Here is a 21,191-nt window from a genome sequence, read left to right as displayed (position 1 = left end):
ATGGGAGGAGTGGCTCAGTGCTGACAAAGGGGGTGGGTCAGTGAGCAGAGCAAGAGCAGCCCACCCACAGACACCAGGTAAGGGGCACCCCAGCTTCCAGCCTTCGCCTGAAGCCCTGACCCTCCCTTCTTGCAAGAACCTGACTGGGGAACCATATTCTAGGGACCCTTGATGGTCCTGGGCTCTGGCTGCCACACAGCTTTGTTCTCTGTTTTTTGTGTGTTTTTTTTTTATTGTGGTTTCTTTTCTCTTTGGGGAACTTTCATTTCTCTTTTCCTGCAAATGGTGATTTCTGCATATTTCAGAAACAGTCCAGCAGCATTTATGGGTATTCGAAGCAGACAAGGGCTCTAGAGTGGATGCAACAAATGTTTCTCTTCACTGTGGAGTCTGACACCATGATCCTGCTGTGTCTGCACGTGGTCTGAACCAGAACAGAGATCGGTCCCCTTTCCTGAGCCAGGCACCGGGGACACCGCGACCATGCTGAGGAGAGAGGTTCATGACAACACGATCCAAACAAGGAAAGAGATAAGATGCTACTGTCCGAGTCACACAGGCAGTAAATGACAGATGAATATTTAAGTAATGGTTATCTGTTTCTTAAATATTAAACGTTTAACCCAAATAAAAGTCCTCTAAAGCTTACATGCAGGACCACAGAATGAGGAAAAGAACCCTGCCAAAGGAGTAAGGGGCTCTGAGGGGCAGGAATGAGTGAGGCTTGTTCCCAGGAAGGAAACCCACACGCTGGGGCTGGAAGGAACATGTTTCCTTCCTTTATTTTTATCTAGTTCTTCTTGGTGCTCATTGTCAGAGACACTGGACCTGAACTGTGCAGAAAGATGGTGGACCTGTCCCTGCTGATCTGAGCTCTGCAGTCATAGGGACCCACGTCTTCCTGAAGCATCTCCAGGGCTGGTGACCACCATCCATGGTGAGGACCCCACAGGGAGGAGCTGATGGACGGGCTGAGGATGAATGTGACCCCATGGTGGAGGTTCTGACAGGGAAGGACGTGCCCTGGGTCACCTCACCTGGAAGGGGAATGTCAGGAGATTCCAGGTAAGTTTGCCATTTCATCATGAAAGTGAGAGCTAGGCTCCCATGGAGGGAATGTTCCCATTTCTGGGGGGCCACTCACGTTACAACTCTGTGACAAGGAGGGTCAGCCTTCCATGACCCCAACCTGTGTGTCTTTTTCTGCTGGGGGCACCATGGTTTCTTCCATCTGCACAGCCAGGACAAGAGGAAAGAGACACCATGACCCGCATGCTCACGGCCCTGCTCTGCCTGGGTGATAATGAGGAGGGGGAGGGGAAGCCCTGGTCCGGAAGTGACCCTGCCCCACAGCCACCTGGTCTGTCAGGACCCCAGGACTCAGGAGGCTCACTGTGGGGGAGGTGGTTCTGCTCATGAAATCTCTTCCAGGACTGAGTGTGGCTCTGAGGACCCGAGTGCAGGCAGGTGAGTCTGTCCCCAGGTGTCTCAGGTCCCACTCTTTGTGGGGACAAGGGGCCATCCCTGGGAAGTTGTGAATGGAATAAAGTAGTTCTGGGCTGATGGATACGGGACATCTGAGGTGTTCGGGCTGAGAGCTGGGGACTAGGAGAGGGAAATGTCTTGTGACTCAGCCTCTGATTTCCTTCCAGGGATCCTCCCCAAACCCACCCTCTGGGCTGAGCCAGACCCTGTCATCGCCTGGGGCAGCCCTGTGACCCTCTGGTGTCAGGGGACCCTGCAGGCCCAGGAGTGCTATCTGTACAAAGACAGAATTTCCAAACCTTCGTACAAAAAGAAGCCACTGGATTCCGGGGACGAAGCCAACTTCGCCATCACACAGATGACAGAGCACTGCAGGGATATATTACTGTTACTGTCTCAGCGCCACTGGCTGGTCAGAGCAGAGTGACCCCCTGAAGCTAGTAGTGACAGGTGAGGGGGCACTCAGGGGTCCCAGCCTCAGGCTCTGCCCTCAGGAAAAGGTTCTGCTCTCAGGGGGTCTCCCCTCTCACAGCCAAGCCCTGGGGGATGTTAGGGAGGCATGAGCCCCATCTAACACGCTGTCTCCTCCTGTCCTAGGATTCTACAGCAAACCCAGCCTCTCAGCCCTGCCCAGCCCTGTCGTGATCTCAGGAGGGAACGTGACCCTCCAGTGTGGCTCAGAAAAAGGGTTTGGAAAGTTCATTCTGACTAAGGAAGGAGAACACAGGTCTTGGACCCAGGATTCAAAACAACACCCAAATGGGCGGTTTCAGGCCCTGTTCCCTGTGGGCCCTATGACCTCCAGCCACAGCTGGACATTCAGATGCTATGGCTGTTATAGTACCAGCCCCCAGGTGTGGTTACAGCCCAGTGACACCTTGGAGCTCCTGGTCTCAGGTGAGTAAGTTTCATTAGTGTCCCATCCATGGATTTAGGCATCAAACTCATTACTGGCATTGCTGTGAGGGGAGCCCTGTGTGAGAGGGTGGGGTGAGGGAACACTGTGGCTCCTAGGTCAGAGACCCAGAGAGACAGTGAGACCAGGGCCAGGACAGGAGAAGGCATTGTATGGGAGGAGGGAGCACCTCTGTAACTCACGTCTGGTCTCCCCAGGTGTGTCTGAGAAGCCCTCCCTCCAGACCCAGCAGGGCCCCATCGTGGTCTATGGACAGAACCTGACTCTCCAGTGTCACTCTGATGTCGGCTATGACAGATTTGTTCTCATCAAGGAGAGAGGACGTGACCTCCCCCAGAGCCTTGGCCTGCAGCCCCAGGCTGGGCTCTCTCAGGCCAACTTCTCCCTGGACCCTGTGAGCAGCTCCCACGGGGGCCGGTACAGATGCTACGATGGACACAACGTCTCCTCCGAGTGGTCGGCCCCCAGTGACCCCGTGGACATCCTGGTGGCAGGTGAGGGGCCAGTGGGTTCAGTCAGGGACCCAGACTCTGCACAGGCCCTGCTGGGGGATCTCAGGTGGTGATGGGCAGAGTGAACATGCAGGGTCCCAGGGAGGGGGACAGAGAGAGACAGGGGATGGGAGGGGAGAGGAGACTCAGAGAAACAGAGACAGACAGACAGGAGGGTCCTCAGAGAGAGGGCTGCTGACTCTCAGGTCAGAACAAGGTGGCGGGAGCCCTCACCCACCCCCCTCTCTCTAGGATGGCTCCCTGACAGACCCTCTCTCTCAGTGCAGCCGGGCCCCACGGTGGACTCAGGAGAGACTGTGACCCTGCTGTGTCAGTCACAGAGCCCGATGGACACTTTCCTTCTGTCCAAGGAGGGGACAGCCGATCCCCCCCTGCGTCTTAGATCAGAGCTCCGAGCTCAGCAGTACCAGGCAGAGTTCTCCATGCGTCCTGTGACCTCAGCCCACGGGGGGACCTACAGGTGCTACAGCTCAAACAGCACCAACGTCTACCTGCTGTCACACCCCAGTGAGCCCCTGAAGCTCCTGGTCTCAGGTGAGGGGACACTGACCCTGTCCTTCCTATACTTGGTCCCCTCAGGGCCATGCCCCTAGGAAAGTCAGGGACAGTAAGAAATGAGGGGGTGCAGGAGGTTTCAGAGAGGATGGTCCAGCCCACATGAGGTTGGAAACATACAGGACCTCAACCCTGAGCCCCCATTTCTGATCTTAGCAGAGATAAAGAGGGGCGGGTGGAGGGAGGCATGTGGGAAATGAGCAGGGACGTGATCATGCCGAGCAGAGAAGACAGACCCCCACCCCTCACCTCCTGGTGTCCTCATATCAGAACCTGGGCCTCTGGGGTCCCGGCCCCCACGGGACTCTCTCCTGTAGAGGGAAGCATCCCCACCTGTGGGCACCACTCTGCATAGCCCCTGTGCTCCCCTGGGGGCCTCCAGGCACTCAGTGCTCCCCTGAGAATAAGGAGGGGGCATGCACAGCTCAGGAGGAACCGACCCCCTCCCCCAGACGGTGTGCACTCATGTCTGTGGCTGTGCACACGGGTCTGTTATTGCTCTTGTGTGAGAACTTCTAGACACCTCTTCAATGTTTAAACTAACAATTTAACTTTTGTTATATGGAGTCACGATTCAAATATAAATAACTCTATTCCTATTTTCATTGGGAGTACATTAAATTCATACACTTATTATTGAGAGTAACATCTTGTTGATATTGTTTTTTTTTTATCACACACATTTTCAAATGAGGTATAAATCTTTTATTTTTATTTTTTTAGTTAAAGTAGGGGAGGTAGAGACAGACTCAAGCACACACCCCAACTGGGATCCACCTGGCAAGCCCACCAGGGGGTGATGCTCTGCCCATCTGGGGTCCTTGCTCTGTTGCAACCCGAGCCATTTTTTAGCACCTGAGGCAGAGGCCATAGCCATCCTCAGCGCCCGGGACCAACTTGCTCTAATTGAGCCATGGCTGCAGGAGGCGAAGAGAGAGAGAGAGAAAGTACGGAGAGGGGGAGGGGTGGAGAAGCAGATGGCTGCTTCTCCTCTGTGTCCTGGCTGGGAATCGAACCTGGCATATCCATATGCCAGGTGGATTTTCTACCACTGAGCAACTGGCCAGGGCTAGGTTTAAACATTTTTGAAACTAATAAACATCAGAAACATTTGATAGGTATTTTTAAAATTCAGGAAATTTATAATCTTCTTTAAGAATTGTACGCCTGAAACCAGTATGGCTTTGTTAACAAATGTTACCCCAATAAATTCAATATTAAAAATTTGAGAAAAGAGTTACACATCTAATTTGTAATTTGTAAGCAAGTTATTTGATTCCCTTGTATTTTCTAAATAATAGTAAGTACACATGAGGAAGCTGTTGGTTTGGGCATATTTATTTGATGATCTGCTAGCTTTCTTGAATTCTCTTTTTCTGATTGTTTTTTCTTTCTTTTTTAAAAACTTATTTAGAAAATTAAATTTCACAGGGTGACATTGATCAATAAGAGTATTTAGGTACCAGTAAACAATTCTGTAGCATTTAAATGGTTTTTTCTTTTGATTTTATTTATTCATTTTAAGAAAGAGGACATAGAGAGGGTGAGAGAGAGAGAGAGAGAGAGAGAGAGAGAGAGAGAGAGAGAGATATGAAGGCAGAGGAGCAGGAAGAATCAACTCCCATATGTGCCTTGACCAGGCAAGCCCAGGGTTTCGAACTGGCAACTTCAGCATTCCAGGTCAACGCTTTATCCACTGTGCCACCACAGGTCAGGCTAGCATTTAAACTTTTGATTATGTTGTATACCCATCACCAAAAGTCAAATAATTTTTTGTCACCATATATATTTGTTCCTCTTTATTCACTTCCCTCCTCTCCCTCCCACACAGCCCCCTTTCCCAATAACCACTTCACTTTTTTCTCTAGCCATGAGTCTCAGTTTTATATCCCACCGATATGTGAAATCATATCATTCTTAGGTTTTCTTGGTTTACTTATTTCATTCAGTATGATGTTCTCAGGGTTCATCCATGTTGTCGTAAATGGCAATATCTTCATTTCTTATGGCTGAGTAGTATTCTGTTGTATATATGTACCACTTCTTCGTTATCCAATTCTCTATCTAGGGACATTTTGGTTGTTTCTATGTCTTGGCCACTGTGAATAATGGTGTAATGAACATGGGGGGGCGGCTACATGTGTCTTTGTGTAGCAATCTTTTTGATATTTTTGGGGTAGATACCCTAGAGGGATTGCTGGTTCATATTGTAGTTCTATTCTTAATTTTTTGAGGAACCTCCACACTTTCTTATGTAATGGCGGTACCAGTCTACATTCCCACGAGCAGTGAATAATTGTTTCTGTTTCTTCACAGTGTCTCCAACACTTGTTATTACCTTTCTTGTTGATACTAGTCACTCTAACAGGTGTGAGGTGGTATCTCATTGTAGTTTTGATTTGCATTTCTTGAATAGCTAGTGAAGAGCATCTTTTCATATATCTGTTGGCCATTTGTATGTCCTCTTCGGAGAAAGGTCTGTTCAGTTCCTCTGCCTGTTTTTTTATTGGATTGTTTGCTCATTTGTTGCTGAGTTTTGTGAGTTCTTTATATATTTTGGATATTAACCCCTAATAGGAACTATTTGCAAATATCATCTCCCATTTAGTTGGGTGCCTATTTGTTTTGTTGTTGATTTCTTTTGCCATGCAGAAGCTTTCTAGTTTGATATAGTCCCATTCGTTTATTTTTGCCTTTACTTCCCTTGCCTTTGGGGTCAAATTCATAAAATGTGCTCCACAGTTAAGGTCCATAAGTTTAGTACTTACGTTTTCTTCTCTGTAATTTATTGTTTTAGATCTTATATTTAGGTCTTTGATCCATTTTGAATTAATTTTAGTGCAAGGGGACAAACTGTAGTCAGGCTTCATTCTTTTGCACATGGCTTTCCAATTTTCCCAGCACCATTTATTGAAGAGGCTTTCTTTTCTCTATTGTGTGTTTTTGCTCCTTTGTCAAATATTATTCATCCATATATATGTGGTTTTATTTCTGGGCTCTCTATTCTGTTCCACTGATCTGTATGTCTGTTTTTCTGCCAATAACATGGTGTTTTAATTATTGTGGCTCTGTAGAATAATTTGAAGTCAGTTGGTGTGATCCCTCCAACTTCATTCTTTTTCCTCAGGATTGCTTTGACTATTTGGGTTATTTTATGGTTTTATACAAACCTTGTAATTATTTATTCTACTGCATTAAAAGTAACATTGGGATTTTGATGGGGGCTGCATTAAATTTGTATATTGCTTTGGGTAATATGGCCATTTTAAATATGTTAATTCTTTCAATCCATGAACACGGACTTTTTTTTTTTATTTCACTGTGTGTTTTTCAATTTCTTTCAATAACATTTTGTAGTTTTCAGTATTTAGGTTCTTCTCATCCTTGGCTACGTTTATTCCTCGGTATTTAATATTTTATTCTATTTTTTGCATTTGTAAAAGGAATAGTATTTTTGAGTTCATTTTCTGAAATTTTATCATTGACATATAAAAAAGAAATAAACTTTTGTATATTGACTTTATATTCTGTGACTTTATTGTATTGATTTAGTTTCTAATAAGATTTTGGTGGGGTCTTTGGGGTTTTCTATATACAGGATCCTGTCATCTGCACAAAATGGTACCTTTACTTCTTTTCTAATATGGATGCTTTTTATTTCTTTCTGTTGCTTGATCACTCTGGCTAAAACTTCCAGAACTGTGTTGAATAAGAGAGGAGAGAGTGGGCCGCCATGTCTTTTCCTGATTTTAGAAGAAAAGCCTTCAATTTTTCACCATTTAATATGATATTAGCTGATGGTTTGTCATATATGGCCTTTATTATAGTGAGATACTTTTCTTCTATTCTGGTTTTATTCAGTGTTTCAAACATAAATGGATGTTGTATGTCATTTTTATTTTTATTTATTTTTTGGTATTTTTCTGAAGCTGGAAATGGGGAGAGACAGTCAGACAGACTCCCGCATGCGCCTGACCGGGATCCACCCGGCCCGCCCACCAGGGGCAATGCTCTGCCCAACAGGGGGCGATGCTCTGCCGCGACCAGAGCCACTCTAGCGCCTGGGGCAGAGGCCATGGAGCCACCCCCAGCGCCCGGGCCATTTTTGCTCCAATGGAGCCTTGGCTGCGGGAGGGGAAGAGAGAGACAGAGAGGAAGGAGGGGGGGTGGAGAAGTAAATGGGTGCTTCTCCTATGTGCCCTGGCCGGGAATCAAACCCGGGTCCCCCGCACGCCAGGCTGACGCTCTACCGCTGAGCCAACCGGCCAGGGCCGATGTTGTATGTTATTGAACTTCTTTTCTATATCTATTGATAGGGTCATATGACTTTGGTCTTTGTTTTATTGATGTGGTATATTATGAGGATTAATTTTCATATGTTGAATCATCCTTGTGCTTCTGGAATGAATCCCACTTGATCATGATGTATTATTTTTTAAATGTGTTGTATTTGATTTTTTAATATTTTGTTTAGGATTTTGGCATTTGTGCTCATTAGAAATATTGGCCTGTAGTTTTCTTTTTGTGTGTTGTCCTTTCCAGGTTTTGGTATGAAGTTTATGTTGAACTCATAAAATGTGTTAGGGAGTATTACTTCTTGTTCGATATTTTGGAAGACTTGGAGAAGTATAGGTACCTTATCTTCTTTGAATGTTTGGTAGATTCACTAGTATAGTCATCTGGTCTTCGACTTTTTCGGGCGATGGTTTTTGATAATTGTTTCTATTTCCTCCTGCTTATAGGTCTATATATGTTTTCCGCTTCTTCATGATTCAGTTTAGGAAGTTTGTATAGTTTTTGGAATTTTCCATTTCCTTTAGTTTGTTAAATTTAGTGGCATACAATCCTCTGATCCTTCGTATATCTGTGATATCTGTAGTAATTTCTCCTCTTTCATTCTGGATTTTGTTTATATGAGTCCTTTCTCTTTTTTTCATAATGAGTGTAGCCAATGGTTGGCTGATTTTATTGATCTTTACAAAGAACCAGCTCTTTGTTGTATTAATTTTTTCTATAGATTTTTTTTGTTCTCTATTTCATTTAGTTCTGCTCTAATTTTTATTATTTATTCTTTTCTGCTAACTTTGAATTGCCTTTGTTTTTATTTTTTTAGTTTTTTAAGACATGATGTTAGGTTTTTTCCTTGGGATCTTTATTGTTTCTTGATATAAGCCTATGATGATATAAACTTTCCTTTTATTACTCCTTTTCTGCATTCCAGAAGTTTTGATTTATTATGTTGTCATTCTCATTTGTCTATATATATCTTTTGATCTCTGCTCTTATTTCTTCCTTGACCAAGTCATTTTTTAGAAGTATATTGTTTAATTTCCATGTTTCTGTGGGTTCCTTTACTTTCTTTTTGCTGTTGAATTCTAACTTCAAAAACTTGTGGTCGAAAATATGTTTGGTGTAATTTCAATCTTACTGAATATATTTGTGTTAGTTTTGTGGCCCAATGTATGGTCTATCTTTGAGAATGTTTCATGAACCTTTGAAAAGAATGTATAATCTGATGTTCTGGGATGAAATATTCTGTAAATGTTTATTATGTTTATTTGGTGTAGCATGTTGTTTAAGGCTATTTCTTTATTGATTTTGTGTTTGAATAATCTATCTAAAGTAGTCAATGGTGTGTTGAGATTTAAGTATGATAATGCTTTTGTCTGTTTCTGTTTTTAGATCAGTTAATAGATGTCTTATGTAGTTTAGAACTCCCTGGTTTGTTGCATATATATTAGAAAGTGTTATATCTTCTTAGTATACTCTCTCTTTTATCATTATGAAATGTTTATCTTTGTCTCTGGTTACTTTTTGTTTTCTTGAAGTCATCCTTGTTAGATATGAGTATGGCTACACTTGCTTTTCTTTGGTATTACTTGTTTGGAGAACCGTTGTCCAACCTTTCACTTTGAGTCTACTCTGGTCCTCACAGTTTAGATGTGTCTCTTGAAGGCAGCATACAGTTGGGTATTGCTTTTTGATTAAGTCTGTTATTCTGTGCCTTTTTATTGGTGAGTTCAGTCCATTTACATTCAGGGTAATTATTGACCCTAGAGGATTTCCTACAGCCATTTTATGTTTTGTTTTCTGGTAGCTCTATGTCTCCTTTGGTTCTTCTCTTTTATGTTTCTGTCAGTTTTATTTTTATGGTATTCCATACTTTCTCCTCTGTTTCTTCCTTTTTTATGGTATGTGTTTTAGTACTGTGGGCATTTTCTTGTAGTTGGTTACTATTAGGCTATTAAGAAAAAAATATTTGTCTTATTAGTGCTTCAGCACTCTATCCTCCTTTGGTACTGTAAATCTTTATCCTCTCCCCTTTTATGTTACTGCTGTCACAGATTTTTGTGTTTTTATTGTTACCTTGCCGGAGCTTTTACTTGTAGTTTTGTTTTTGTGTTGTTCTTTATAACTGGAAAAATAACCCCCCTTGAGTATTTTCTGCATTGGGGGATTTCTGGTGATAAATTCCCTCAGATTTAGTATGTCAGTAAAAGTTTTTAATTTGCCTTCATTTAAAGAATAACTTTGATGGGTATCGTGTTCTTGGCTGGTAATTCTTCTTCTTCTTTTTTTTTTTTTTGTTAATTAAATGTCTGGTTCCACTCTCTTCTGGCTTGTAGAGTTTCTGCTGAGAAGTTTGAGGAAAACCCAGTTGGCCTTCCTCTATATGTTATGCTCTCTTTCCTGGCTGTTTTGAGGAGTTTTTCTTTGTCATTGATTTCTTTTATTAATTTATTGTATTTACACAGATTCTAATGTCACCCATGTTCCCCAATACATTCCCCTGTCTCCCACCCCATAATGCCCTCCCCCCTTTATTCTAGGATTTACTTTTCTGTTCTTGTCCCATTCTATCACCCTATCATCCCCTTTCCCTCTGTCCGCTTTCCTTCTGGATCCTTTGATCCTGCCTCTGTCTCTATTCCACTCCTCAGTTCATATTGTTCGTCAGATTCCTCATATAAGTGAGCTCATATGATATTTTTTTTTCTCTGCCTGGCTTATTTCACTTAACATAATAGTTTTCGATTCCATCCATGTTGTCACAAAAAATAATATTTACTTCTCTTTCATGGCCCCATAGTATTCTATTGTGTCTATGTACCAAAGCTTTTTAATACAATTACCCATTGTTGGACACTTGGGCTATTTCCAGATCTTGGCTATTGTAAACAATGCTGCCATAAACACATGGGTGCATTTTTCCTTTTCAAACTGTGCTATGGTGTTCTTGGGGTATATTCCTAAAAGTGGGATGGCTGGGTCAAAAGGCACTTCGATTTTTAATTTTTAAAGGAATCTCCATACTCTTTTCCACAGTGGCTGCACCAGTTTGCATTCCCATCAGCAGTGTAGGAGGGTTTTCTTTTCTTCACATCCTCGCCAGCACTTACTCTGTGTTGTTTTGTTGATGAGCACCACTCTTACTGGTGTGAGGTGACATCTCATTGTGGTTTTATTTTGCATTTTTTTTATTGATTAGTGACATTGAGCATTTTTTCATATGCCTATTGGCCATCTGTATGTCCTCTTTGGAGAAGTGTCTATTCATCTCTTTTGCCCATTTTTGATTGGACTGTTTGTCTTTCTGGTGTTGAGTTTTATAAGTTTTTTATAAATTTTGGTTATTAACCCCTTATCAGACATGTTGTCGAATATGTGCTCCCATTGTGTGGTTTGCCTTTTTATTTTGTTTATATTGTCTTTAGCTGTGCAAAGGCTTTTTGGTTTGATACAGTCCCTTTTGTTCATCCTGTCCTTTATTTCTCTTGCACGTGGAGATAGATCAGCAAATATATTGCTGTGAGTGATGTCGGAGAGCTTATTGCCTATGTTTTCCTCTAGGATGCTTGTGGTTTCATGACTTACATTTAAGTTTTTTATGCATTTTGAGTTTATTTTTGTGAATGGTGTGAGTTGGTGGTGTAGTTTCATTTTCTTGCAGGTAGCCAACTAATTTTCCCAACACAATTTGTTAAAGAGACTGTCTTTACTCCATTGTATGCTATCACCACCCTTGTCAAATATCAATTGTTCATAAAGGTGCAGGTTTATTTCTGGGTTCTCTGTTCAGTTTCATTGATCTATATGCCTGTTTTTATGGCAGTACCAAGCTGTTTTGAGTACAATGGACTTGTAGTATAACTTGATGTCTGGAAGTGTGATACTACCCACTTTATTCTTTTTTTTTTTCAAGATTACTGAGGCTATTCGTGTTCTTTTTTGGTTCCATATGAATTTTTGAAATATTTGTTCTATATCTTTGAAGTATGTCCTTGGTATTTTAATAGAAATTGCATTGAATTTATAAATTGCTATGGGTAATATAGACATTTTTTTAACTTAAAAAAAATCTTTTCTTTATTTTTTGTTTCTTTTTAATAATTTTAATGGGGTGACATTAATAAATCAGAGTACATATGTTCAGAGAAAACATCTCTAGGTTATTTTGACATTTAATTATGTTGCATACCCATCACCTAAGTCAAATTGTCTTCTGTCACCTTCTATCTGGTTTTCTTTGTGCCCTTCTCCTCCCCCTTTCCCTTCTTCTCCTTCCTCCCCCCTCCCTCTGGTAACCACCACACTGTTGTCCATGTCTCTTAGTATCATTTTTAAAATTTATTTATTTTTTACAGAGACAGAGAGTGAGTCAGAGAGAGGGATAGACAGGGACAGACATACAGGAACGAAGAGAGAGGAGAAGCATCAATCATTACATTTTCATTGCACGTTGCAACACCTTAGTTGTTCATTGATTGCTTTTTCATATGTGCCTTGACCGCAGGCCTTCAACAGACCGAGTAACTCCCTTCTGGAGCCAGCAACCTTGGGTTCAAGCTGGTGGGCTTTTTGCTCAAACCAGATGAGTCCGCACTCAAGCTGGCGACCTCAAGTTCTCGAACCTGGGTCCTCTGCATCCCAGTCCGATGCTTAATCCACTGTGCCACTGCCTGGTCCTCTCAGTATCATTTTTATGTCCCACCTATGTATGGAATCATGCAGTTCTTAGTTCTTTCTGATTTACTTATTTCACTCAGTATAATGTAATCAAGATCCTTCCATGTTGTTGTAAATGATCCAATGTCATCATTTCTTATGGCTGAGTAGTATTCCATAGTATATATGAACCACATCTTCTTTATCCAGTCATCTATTGAAGGGCTTTTTGATTGTTTTTCATGTCTTGGTCACTGTGAACTATGCTGCAATGAACATGGGGCTGCATGTGTCTTTATGTACCAATGTTTTTGAGTTTTGGGGTTATATATCCAGTAGAGGGATTGCTGGGTCATATGGTAGTTCTATTTTTAATTTTTTGAGAAACCACCATACTTTCTTCCATAATGGTTGTACTACTTTACATTCCCACCAACAGTGGATGAGGGTTTTTTTTCTCCACAGCCTCTCCAACACTTGCTATTACCTGTCTTGTTGATAATAGCTAATCTAACAGGTGTGAGGTGGTATCTTATTGTAGTTTTGATTTGCATTTCTCTAATAACTAATGAAGATGAGCATCTTTTCATATATCTGTTGGTCATTTGTATTTCTTCCTGGGAGAAGTGTCTGTTCATGTCCTCTTCCCATTTTTTTATTGGATTGTTTGTTTGTTGTTGAGTTTTATGAGTTCTTTGTATATTTTGGATATTAGGCCCTTATCTCAGCTGTTGTTTGAAAATATCATCTTCCATTTAGTTGGCTGTCTTTTTGTTTTGTTGTCAGTTTCTTTTGCTGTGCATAAACTTATTAGTTTTATGTGATCCCATTCATTTATCTTTGCCTTCACTTCCCTTGCCTTTGGAGTCAAATTCATAAAATGCTCTTTATAACCAAGGTCCATGAGTTTAGCACCTCTGTTTTCTTCTACGTACTTTATTGTTTTAGGTCTTGTATCATATTTAGGTCTTTGATTCATTTTGAATTAATTTTAGTACAAGGGGACAAACTAGTTGAGTTTCATTTTTTTACATGTGGCTTTACAGTTTTCCCAGCACCATTTGTAGAAGAGGCTTTCTTTTCTCCATTGTGTGTTGTTGGCCCCTTTATCAAAAATTATTTGACCATATATATGTGGTTTTATTTCTGGGCTTTTTATTCTGTTCCATTGGTCTGGATGTCTATTTTTCTGCCAATACCATGCTGTTGTTTTTTTTTAAATTTAATTAATTAATTTATTTTTTACAGAGACTGGGATAGATAGGGACAGACAGACTGGAACAGAGAGAGATGAGAAGCACCAATCATTAGTTTTTCATTGTGCATTGCAACACCTTAGTTTTTCATTGATTGCTTTCTCATATGTGCCTTGACCGTGGGCCTCCAGCAGACCGAGCAACCCCTTGCTGGAGCCAGAGACCTTGGGTTCAAGCTCGTGGGCTCTTGCTCAAACCAGATGAGCCTGTGCTCAAGTTGGCGACCTCGGGGTCTCGAACCTGGGTTCTCAGAATCCCAGTTCGACGCTCTATCCACTGCGCCACTGCCTGGTCAGGCACCATGCTGTTTTGATTGTCATGGCTCTATAATATAATATGAAGTTACGTATTTTAATGCCCCCAGCTTCGTTCTTTTTCCATACGATTGCTTTGGCTATTTGGGGTTTTTTAAAGTTTCATATAAATCTGATGATTTTTTGTTCCATTTCTTTAAAAAATGTCATTTGAATTTTTATGGCAATTGCATTGAATTTGTATATTGCTTTGGGTAACATGGTCATTTTGATTATATTTATTCTTTCTATCCAAGAACAAGGAATATTTTTTCATTTCATTGTATCTTTTTCAATTTTTTTTAACAATGCTTTGTATTTTGTATTATATAAATTCTTTGCATTCTTTGTTGTGTTTATTCCTAGGTATTTTTTTTTGTTGTTGCAACCATGAAGGGGGTTATTTTTTTGTGTTTGTTTTCTGATGTTTCATTCCTGGCATATAGGAAGCCAATGGACTTTTGTATATTAATTTTGTATCCTGCGACCTTACTGTATTGGTTTATTGTTTCTAGTAATCTTTTTGTGGAGTCTTTGGGGTTTTCGATGTATAGGATCATATCATCAGCAAAAAGTGAACCTTTACTTCTTCTTTCCAATATGAGTGCCTTTTATTTCTTTCTCTTGTCTGATTGCTCTGGCTAGAACTTCCAGCACCACGTTAAATAGGAGTGGAGACAGTGGACAACCCTGTCTTGTTCCCGATTTAAAGAAAAAAGTTCTCAGTTTTATGCCATTTAATATGATGTTAGCTGATGGTTTATCATATATGGCCTTTATCATGTTGAGATATTTTCCTTCTATACTCATTTTGTTGAGAGTCTTAAACATATAATTGTATTGTATTTTATCGAATCCCTTTTCTGCATCTATTGATAAGATAATGTGGTTTTTGTTCTTTGTTTTGTTGATATGGTATATTACGTTAACCATTTTACATATGTTGAACCATCCTTGAGATTCTGGGATGAATCCCACTTGATCATGCTGTATTATTTTTTTAAACATGTTGTTGTATTCGATTTGCTAGTATTTTGTTTAGTGTTTTAGCATCTGTATTCATTAGAGATATTGGTCTGTAGTTTTCTTTTTTTGTGTTGTCCTTGCCAGGTTTTGGTATGAGGGTTATGTTGGCCTCATAAAATGTGTTTGAAAGTATTGCTTCTTCTTCAATTTTTTGGAAGACTTTGAGTAAAATAGGAACCAAGTTTTCTTTGAATGTTTGATAGAATTCACTAGTATAGCTGTCTGGTCCTGGGCTTTTATTTTTGGAGAGGTTTTTAATAGTTTTTTCTATTTCCTCCCTGATAATAGGTCTGTTTAGGCTTTCTGCTCTTCATGACTCAGCAGGAAGATTGTACTGTTCTAGGAATTTATCCATTTCTTCTAGGTTCTTGAATTTGGTGGCATATAGTTTTTCATAGTATTCTAAAATAATTTTTTGTATATGTATGATACCTGTAGTGATTTCTCCTCTTTAATTTTGGATTTTGTTTATATGAGTCCTTTCTCTTTTTTCCTTGGTGAGTCTTGCCAAGGGTATTTCAATTTTGTTGATCTTTTCAAAGAACCAGCTCCTTGTTCTATTAATTTTTCTATAGTTTTTCTGTTCTCTATTTCATTTATTTCTGGTCTGATTTTTATTATTTTCTTTCTTCTGCTGGTTTTGGGTTGTCTTTATTCTTCTTTTTCTAGTTCCTTAAGATGTGAAGTTAATTGGTTTACTTGGGTTCCTCTTGTTTGTTCATATGGGCAAGTAGTGATATGAACTTCCCTCTTATCACTGCTTTTGCTGCATCCCAGAGATTCTGATATGTTGTATTGTTATTTTCATTTGTCTGTATGTATCTTTTGATCTCTGCACTTATTTCTTCTTTGACCCACTCATTTTTTTAAAAGTATGTTGTTTAGTTTCCACATTTTTGTGGGTTTACCACTTTTTTTGCAGTTAAGTTCTAGTTTCAAGGCTTTATGATCAGAAAATATGCTTGGCATAATTTCAATTTTTCTGAATTTGCTGATGTTATTTTTTGTGGCCCAACATATGGTCAATTCTTGAGAATGTTTTATATACACTAGAGAAAAATGTATACTCTGGCACTTTGGGATGAAATATTCTGTAGATGTCTATCATATCGAATTGTTTTAGTGTTTTATTTAAGGCCAATATTTCTTTATTGATTTTCTGTTTGGATGAACGATCTAGAGCCGTCAGCAGTGTATTGAGGTCTCCAAATATGAATGTATTTTTGTCAGTTTTTGTTTTTAGGTCAGTCAGTAACTGTCTTATATATTTTGGTGCTCCTTGGTTTGGTGCATATATATTAAGAAGTGTTATGTCTTCTTGATTCAGTGTCTCTTTAGTCATTATGAAATGACCATTTTTGTCTCTGATTACTTTTGCTGTCTTATAGTCAGCATTGTTAGATATGGGTATTGCTACACCTGCTTTTTTTGGGATGTTATTTGCTTGGAGTATTGTTTTCCAGCCTTAAACTTTGAATTCATTTTTATCCTTGTTGCTTAGATGTGTTTCTTGTAGGCAGCATACAGTTGGATTTTCTTTTTTAATCCATTCTGCTACTTTGTGACTTTTTATTGGTGAGTTCAATCCATTTACATTTAGTGTAATTATTGACACTTGAGGGTTTCCTATTGCTATTTTATATATTGCTTTCTGTCAGTTTATATCCTGTTTGATTCTTCTCCTTTGTTTTTCTATCATTTGTTTTTGTTTGCTTGTAATCCATACTTCTTTCCTCTATTACTTCTTTTTTTCAAGTCATGTGCTTCTGTGGTGTTTTTTTCAGGGGTGGTTACCATTAAGTACTGGAAAGGGTACCTACCATGTTCATTGTAGTACACTATCTTATGAGTGCTTCTGCACTCCATCATCCTTTGCTACTGTTAATCTTCGTCCTCTCCCCTTTTTTGTTTTTGTTGTTACAGTTTAAATTTGGTTTTATTGTGTTCTTGGTGGAGCTTTTACTTGTGAGTTTGTTTTGTTTTCTTCTTTGTGTCTGATTGGAAAAATCACCTTTAGTATTTTCTGAAGTGGGGATTTTATGATGATAAATTTACTCATCTTTTCTGTATCTGTGAATGTTTTCATTTCTCCTTTGTATTTGAAAGATAGCTTTGATGAGTATAGCATTCTTGGCTGGAAGTTCCTCTCTTTTAGAACTCTAAATATTGGGGTCCACTCTCTCCTAGCTTATAGAGTTTCTGCTGAGATATCTGATGATAATTTATAGGCCTTCCTTTATATGTTGTATTCTTCTTTTCCCTGGCTGCCTTGAGAATTTTTTCTTTGTCATTGGTTTGTGCCAATTTCATTATGATTTGCCTTGGAGTAGGTTCGTTGGGGTTAAGATAACTCAGTGTTCTGTTTGCTTCTTGAATTCGAGGCTTTAGTTCTTTCTATAGGCTTGGGAAGTTCTCATTTATTATTTGTTTGAATATGTTCTAAATTCCATTTTCTCTCTCTTCTCCTTCTGATATACCCATTATTCTTATGTTGCTCTTTCTGATGGAGTCAGACAATTCCTGTAGGGCTTTCTCATTTTTTTAAATTTGTGAATCTCTCCTCTTCTCTCTGTTGGCCTCAAGTTGCCTGTCTTTTGTGTAACTAATTCTCTCTTCTATCTGGCCTGTTCTATTAGCTAGGCTATTTACCTTGTTTTTCAGTTTATGAATTGAGTTTTTCACTCTGTTTGATTTGTTTTCATAGTTTCAATTTCCTTGGTAATATATTCTTTCTGTTCACTGAGTTGGTTTTTGAGCTCCCTAAATTGCCTTTCTGTGTCTTCTTGTATATCTCTGAGTATTTTTAGGATTTCTATTTTAAATTCTCTGTCATTTAACTTCAAGGTTTCCAATCTATTAAAAATTTCTTCTATAGATTTTCCCTCATCTATCTGTGCTATATCTCTGTCTTTTGGATCCATGATATTTAGTTTTATTTTTCTTAATGGCATCTGAGGGTGGTTTTTGTTAATAATACTCATGAGAATTGATAAAAATAAAAGTAAAAAAATAAAACAATTTAAAAAATTATTACTTTTTTTGAGAAAATACCGTGAAAAACAGAATTATATTGTACTAAATGGAACAAAAACTACTTAGAACAGAGGACCTGAGTTGAAGAGAAGTGACAAAGGGGCTAAAAACGTGGTAAGGACTCACAAAATACAAAAAAGGAAAAACATTGGATCAAGAATAAAATAATTTTCTTGTAAATGACAGTTGAATGAGAGATATCATGAAAGAGATAAGAAGAAAACAAGAAAAAGAAAAAAATACTATTGTTATATGTGCAACAAAATTACATAGATGAAAAGCTGGGTTTGGGGGGAATGCTAATGAGTTAAAAACCTAAGTAAAAAGCACACCAAATGCCACAAAGAAAAAATTTGAATCCAAAATAAAACAATTTGTTTGTGAGTGAGGATCAAATGAGAGGAAAAGTAAAAGAGAAAAGAAGAAACTAAGAGAGAGGGAGAAAAAAGAAAAAGAAGAAGAAGAAGAAAAAAAGGGAAAGAGTTAAGGTTTTTGGAGTGTAACCCTCATAGAGAGAAAGAAAAAAGAAAAGAAAAAATATTGGGCAATGTAACACCTATGGGTAATGTAGTTCAAGATGGAGAGAAAAGAATAATATGAGCAGAGGACAAAAGGACCAAGGTGGAAGAAAAAAAAAGATAAGAAAATGAAAGAAACAAAGGAAAGTGGAAAAAGTTATAAAGACTGTGGATTATTCTTGATTTTGAGAGGTTATCTTTTTTCTTTTTCTTTCTTCTCCCTCTTCCCGGTCGGTGGCACTGTATCCCAGGCTCTGCCCCTGTGGCATGCTTAGGTAGAGATTTTCAGTTGATGTGTCTCTATGGTGATGTCATATACAAGGCCTCAGTCTCGTTGGTAGTTGGGGCTTGTTAGTGTTTGCAGGCTCCAACAATGGGAGAGTCTGTTTTCCTGGAGCTTCTCTCCAAGTCTCTCCTTTCTGAATTAGCATCTTGGTGATCCAGCTATAAAGTTACCCCTGCCACTGCCTGGAGAATAAGAGGCCCTAAAAGCTGGCAAATCCCCACTTTATCCCCACTAAGCACAGGGCTCTGGGTAAGGCTCTGCTAGTCAGAGCCACCAGCATAATTAGGTAGGGCTGGGAGCCAGTTGCTCTCAAGGTATCTTTCTATGAGCCTCCAGGCATGTCTATTATGCCTCAGCACTCTGTGGGACCACTCTCCCCAGGCTTTTTGCACTTTGTAACCTGTATTGGCTGGCAGGAAGATGCCTTAGTCACTGCCTGCAAGAACAGGAGGTCTTAAAAGCTGCCAAGTTTCTCCTTTATTTATTTATTGATTTTTTTTAGAGAGAGAGGAGTGAGAGAGAGAGAGAGAAGGGGGAGGAGCAGGAAGCATCAACTCCCATATGTGCCTTGACCAGGCAAGCCCAAGGTTTTGAACCGGCGACCTCAGTGTTCCAGGTCGACGCTTTATCCCACTGCGCCACCACAGGTCAGAAGTTTCTCCTTTTAGCGCACAGCCCTGAGTATGAAAACTCTGCTGATCAGAGCCACCAGCTTAAGCAGGTAGGGAGGCATGTTGTCTTCTGTTCAGGCTCCTTTCTAAGGTTCCCCAGGTATGTCTAGTTAAATTTGCCTTTACGTTCTGTGGGATTGCTCTCTGCAGGCTTCTCCCTTGTTAAAAAGCCTACAGCATAGCCTGCTCAACTTTTGCAGTTTCTCTGAGGTCTGTTTCATAGGAATGTGTTTTTCACCCTGTATCAGCTGGCATGAAGTTGCCCCAGCTACTGTGAGAAGAGCAAGAGGCCCTAAAAAATATCACATCTCTTCTCTTAGATCACTGACCTGAGAAAGAAGACTTTGTCAGCCAGAGCTGCTGCCAATGTAAGCCAGTTGGGCAGTGAGCAGACTGTGGGTTAAGCTAATTTCAGCCACTGGATTCCTAGATCTGCTCCAGAGACTGTCTGCAATCTGCCTGCAAGCTCCTTCTCCTAGCACTTCTGTATTTTTTCTTCCCTGGGAATGTGCTTTGTTAGCCTGTATGGCTGGCAGAGGTGCCCCGCCCACCTGGAGAGGTCCAGGCGTAGGGAAGATGGCTTTTGCACACTCCTTATTCATTGTTGTTTGGGGAGCAGGGATTACATTGAGACTCTGGTTGCAGCCCATTTAGAAGGCTACTGCTGACAGTCTCTGACCCTGCCCCTCTGTCTGGAAACAGAGGCGTCCATGCTCCGGGCACTAGGAGGAACCACTCACACACTGTCCATGCTTGCAGACCAGGATATCAGGAGTAATGGAGGCCACTGCTCACCTGCCTCTGTGGGCGTCCACCACCGGTGTTAGCTCGTGTGGGCTGACCCGCTGTGGACACACTCTTTCCTTGGCTTGAACGTCTCTGCCCCAGTCCAGCTCTTTCTACGCTGCCAGCCCTCACTTTCTCTGTTCCAAGTGAAAGCAGCCCTTGCTCAGGTCAGTGAGGAAGGCAGAGTGTTTTGTTCTCTGTCTTTTTTCCTTCAGGGTCAATTATATATTTAGCCACCTTTTCACCCAATCATAACTTTATTCAGTATGTGGGTCTTACAGACGCTCCTGGGATCGTTTTTCTGTCTCTAGTTGTCAAACTTGTTGAAATTTTGGGGAGAGGTATCGGTAGCCATCCTCACAGCGACATTTCTCTGACGTCACTCCAATATAGACATTTTAATGATGTTTATTCTTCCTAGCCATGAACACGGTATATGCTTCCACTTGTTTGTATCTTCTTTGATTTCTTTTATCAATGTTTTATAATTTTCTGAGTACAAGTCTTTCACTTCCTTGGTTAAATTTACTCCTAGGGATTTTATTTTTTTGTTGCAGTAGTGAACGGGATTGTTTTCTTAATTTCTCTTTCAGACAGATCATTGTTGATGTATAAAAATGCCTCTGATTTCTGAGTATTAATTTTATATCCTGCCACCTTGCTGAATTCATTTATCAGGTCCAGTAGTTTTTTTTACTGTGACTTTAGGGTTTTTTAGGTATAGTATCATATCATCAGCAAATAATGATAGTTTTACTTCTTTTTCAATTTTGATGCTATTTATTTCTTCTTGTTGTTCATTGCTGTGGCTAGGACTTCCAGAACCATATTGAATAAGAGTAGTGAAAGGGGGCACACCTGCCTTGTTCCTGATCTTAAGGGGATTGCTTTTAACTTTTGCCCATTGA

The 21,191-nt window shown here is 40.2% G+C and overlaps 1 protein-coding gene and 1 pseudogene across 2 annotated transcripts in view; both read left to right on the top strand.

Moving 5' to 3' along the window:
- The first annotated feature begins 1,232 nt into the window (after positions 1-1,232).
- Positions 1,233-21,191, top strand: part of LOC136399362 (leukocyte immunoglobulin-like receptor subfamily A member 5) — a 429,345-nt gene continuing 409,386 nt past the window's right edge. The window contains exons 1-2 of one of the 2 annotated variants that reach the window (XM_066374454.1): positions 1,233-1,297; positions 1,432-1,467. In XM_066374454.1, the coding sequence (XP_066230551.1) occupies positions 1,264-1,297; positions 1,432-1,467 (70 nt within the window). In that variant the 5' untranslated portion in view covers positions 1,233-1,263. The remainder of the gene's footprint in view (positions 1,298-1,431; positions 1,468-21,191) is intronic. The other variant, XM_066374453.1, reaches the window with a different exon arrangement.
- On the top strand, positions 1,619-20,324 carry LOC136397143 (leukocyte immunoglobulin-like receptor subfamily A member 6; annotated as a pseudogene).

This window comes from Saccopteryx leptura, chromosome 3 (assembly GCF_036850995.1).
Source record: "Saccopteryx leptura isolate mSacLep1 chromosome 3, mSacLep1_pri_phased_curated, whole genome shotgun sequence".
Classification (NCBI taxonomy): Eukaryota; Metazoa; Chordata; class Mammalia; order Chiroptera; family Emballonuridae; genus Saccopteryx; species Saccopteryx leptura.
This window is presented reverse-complemented; position numbering and strand designations above follow the sequence as displayed.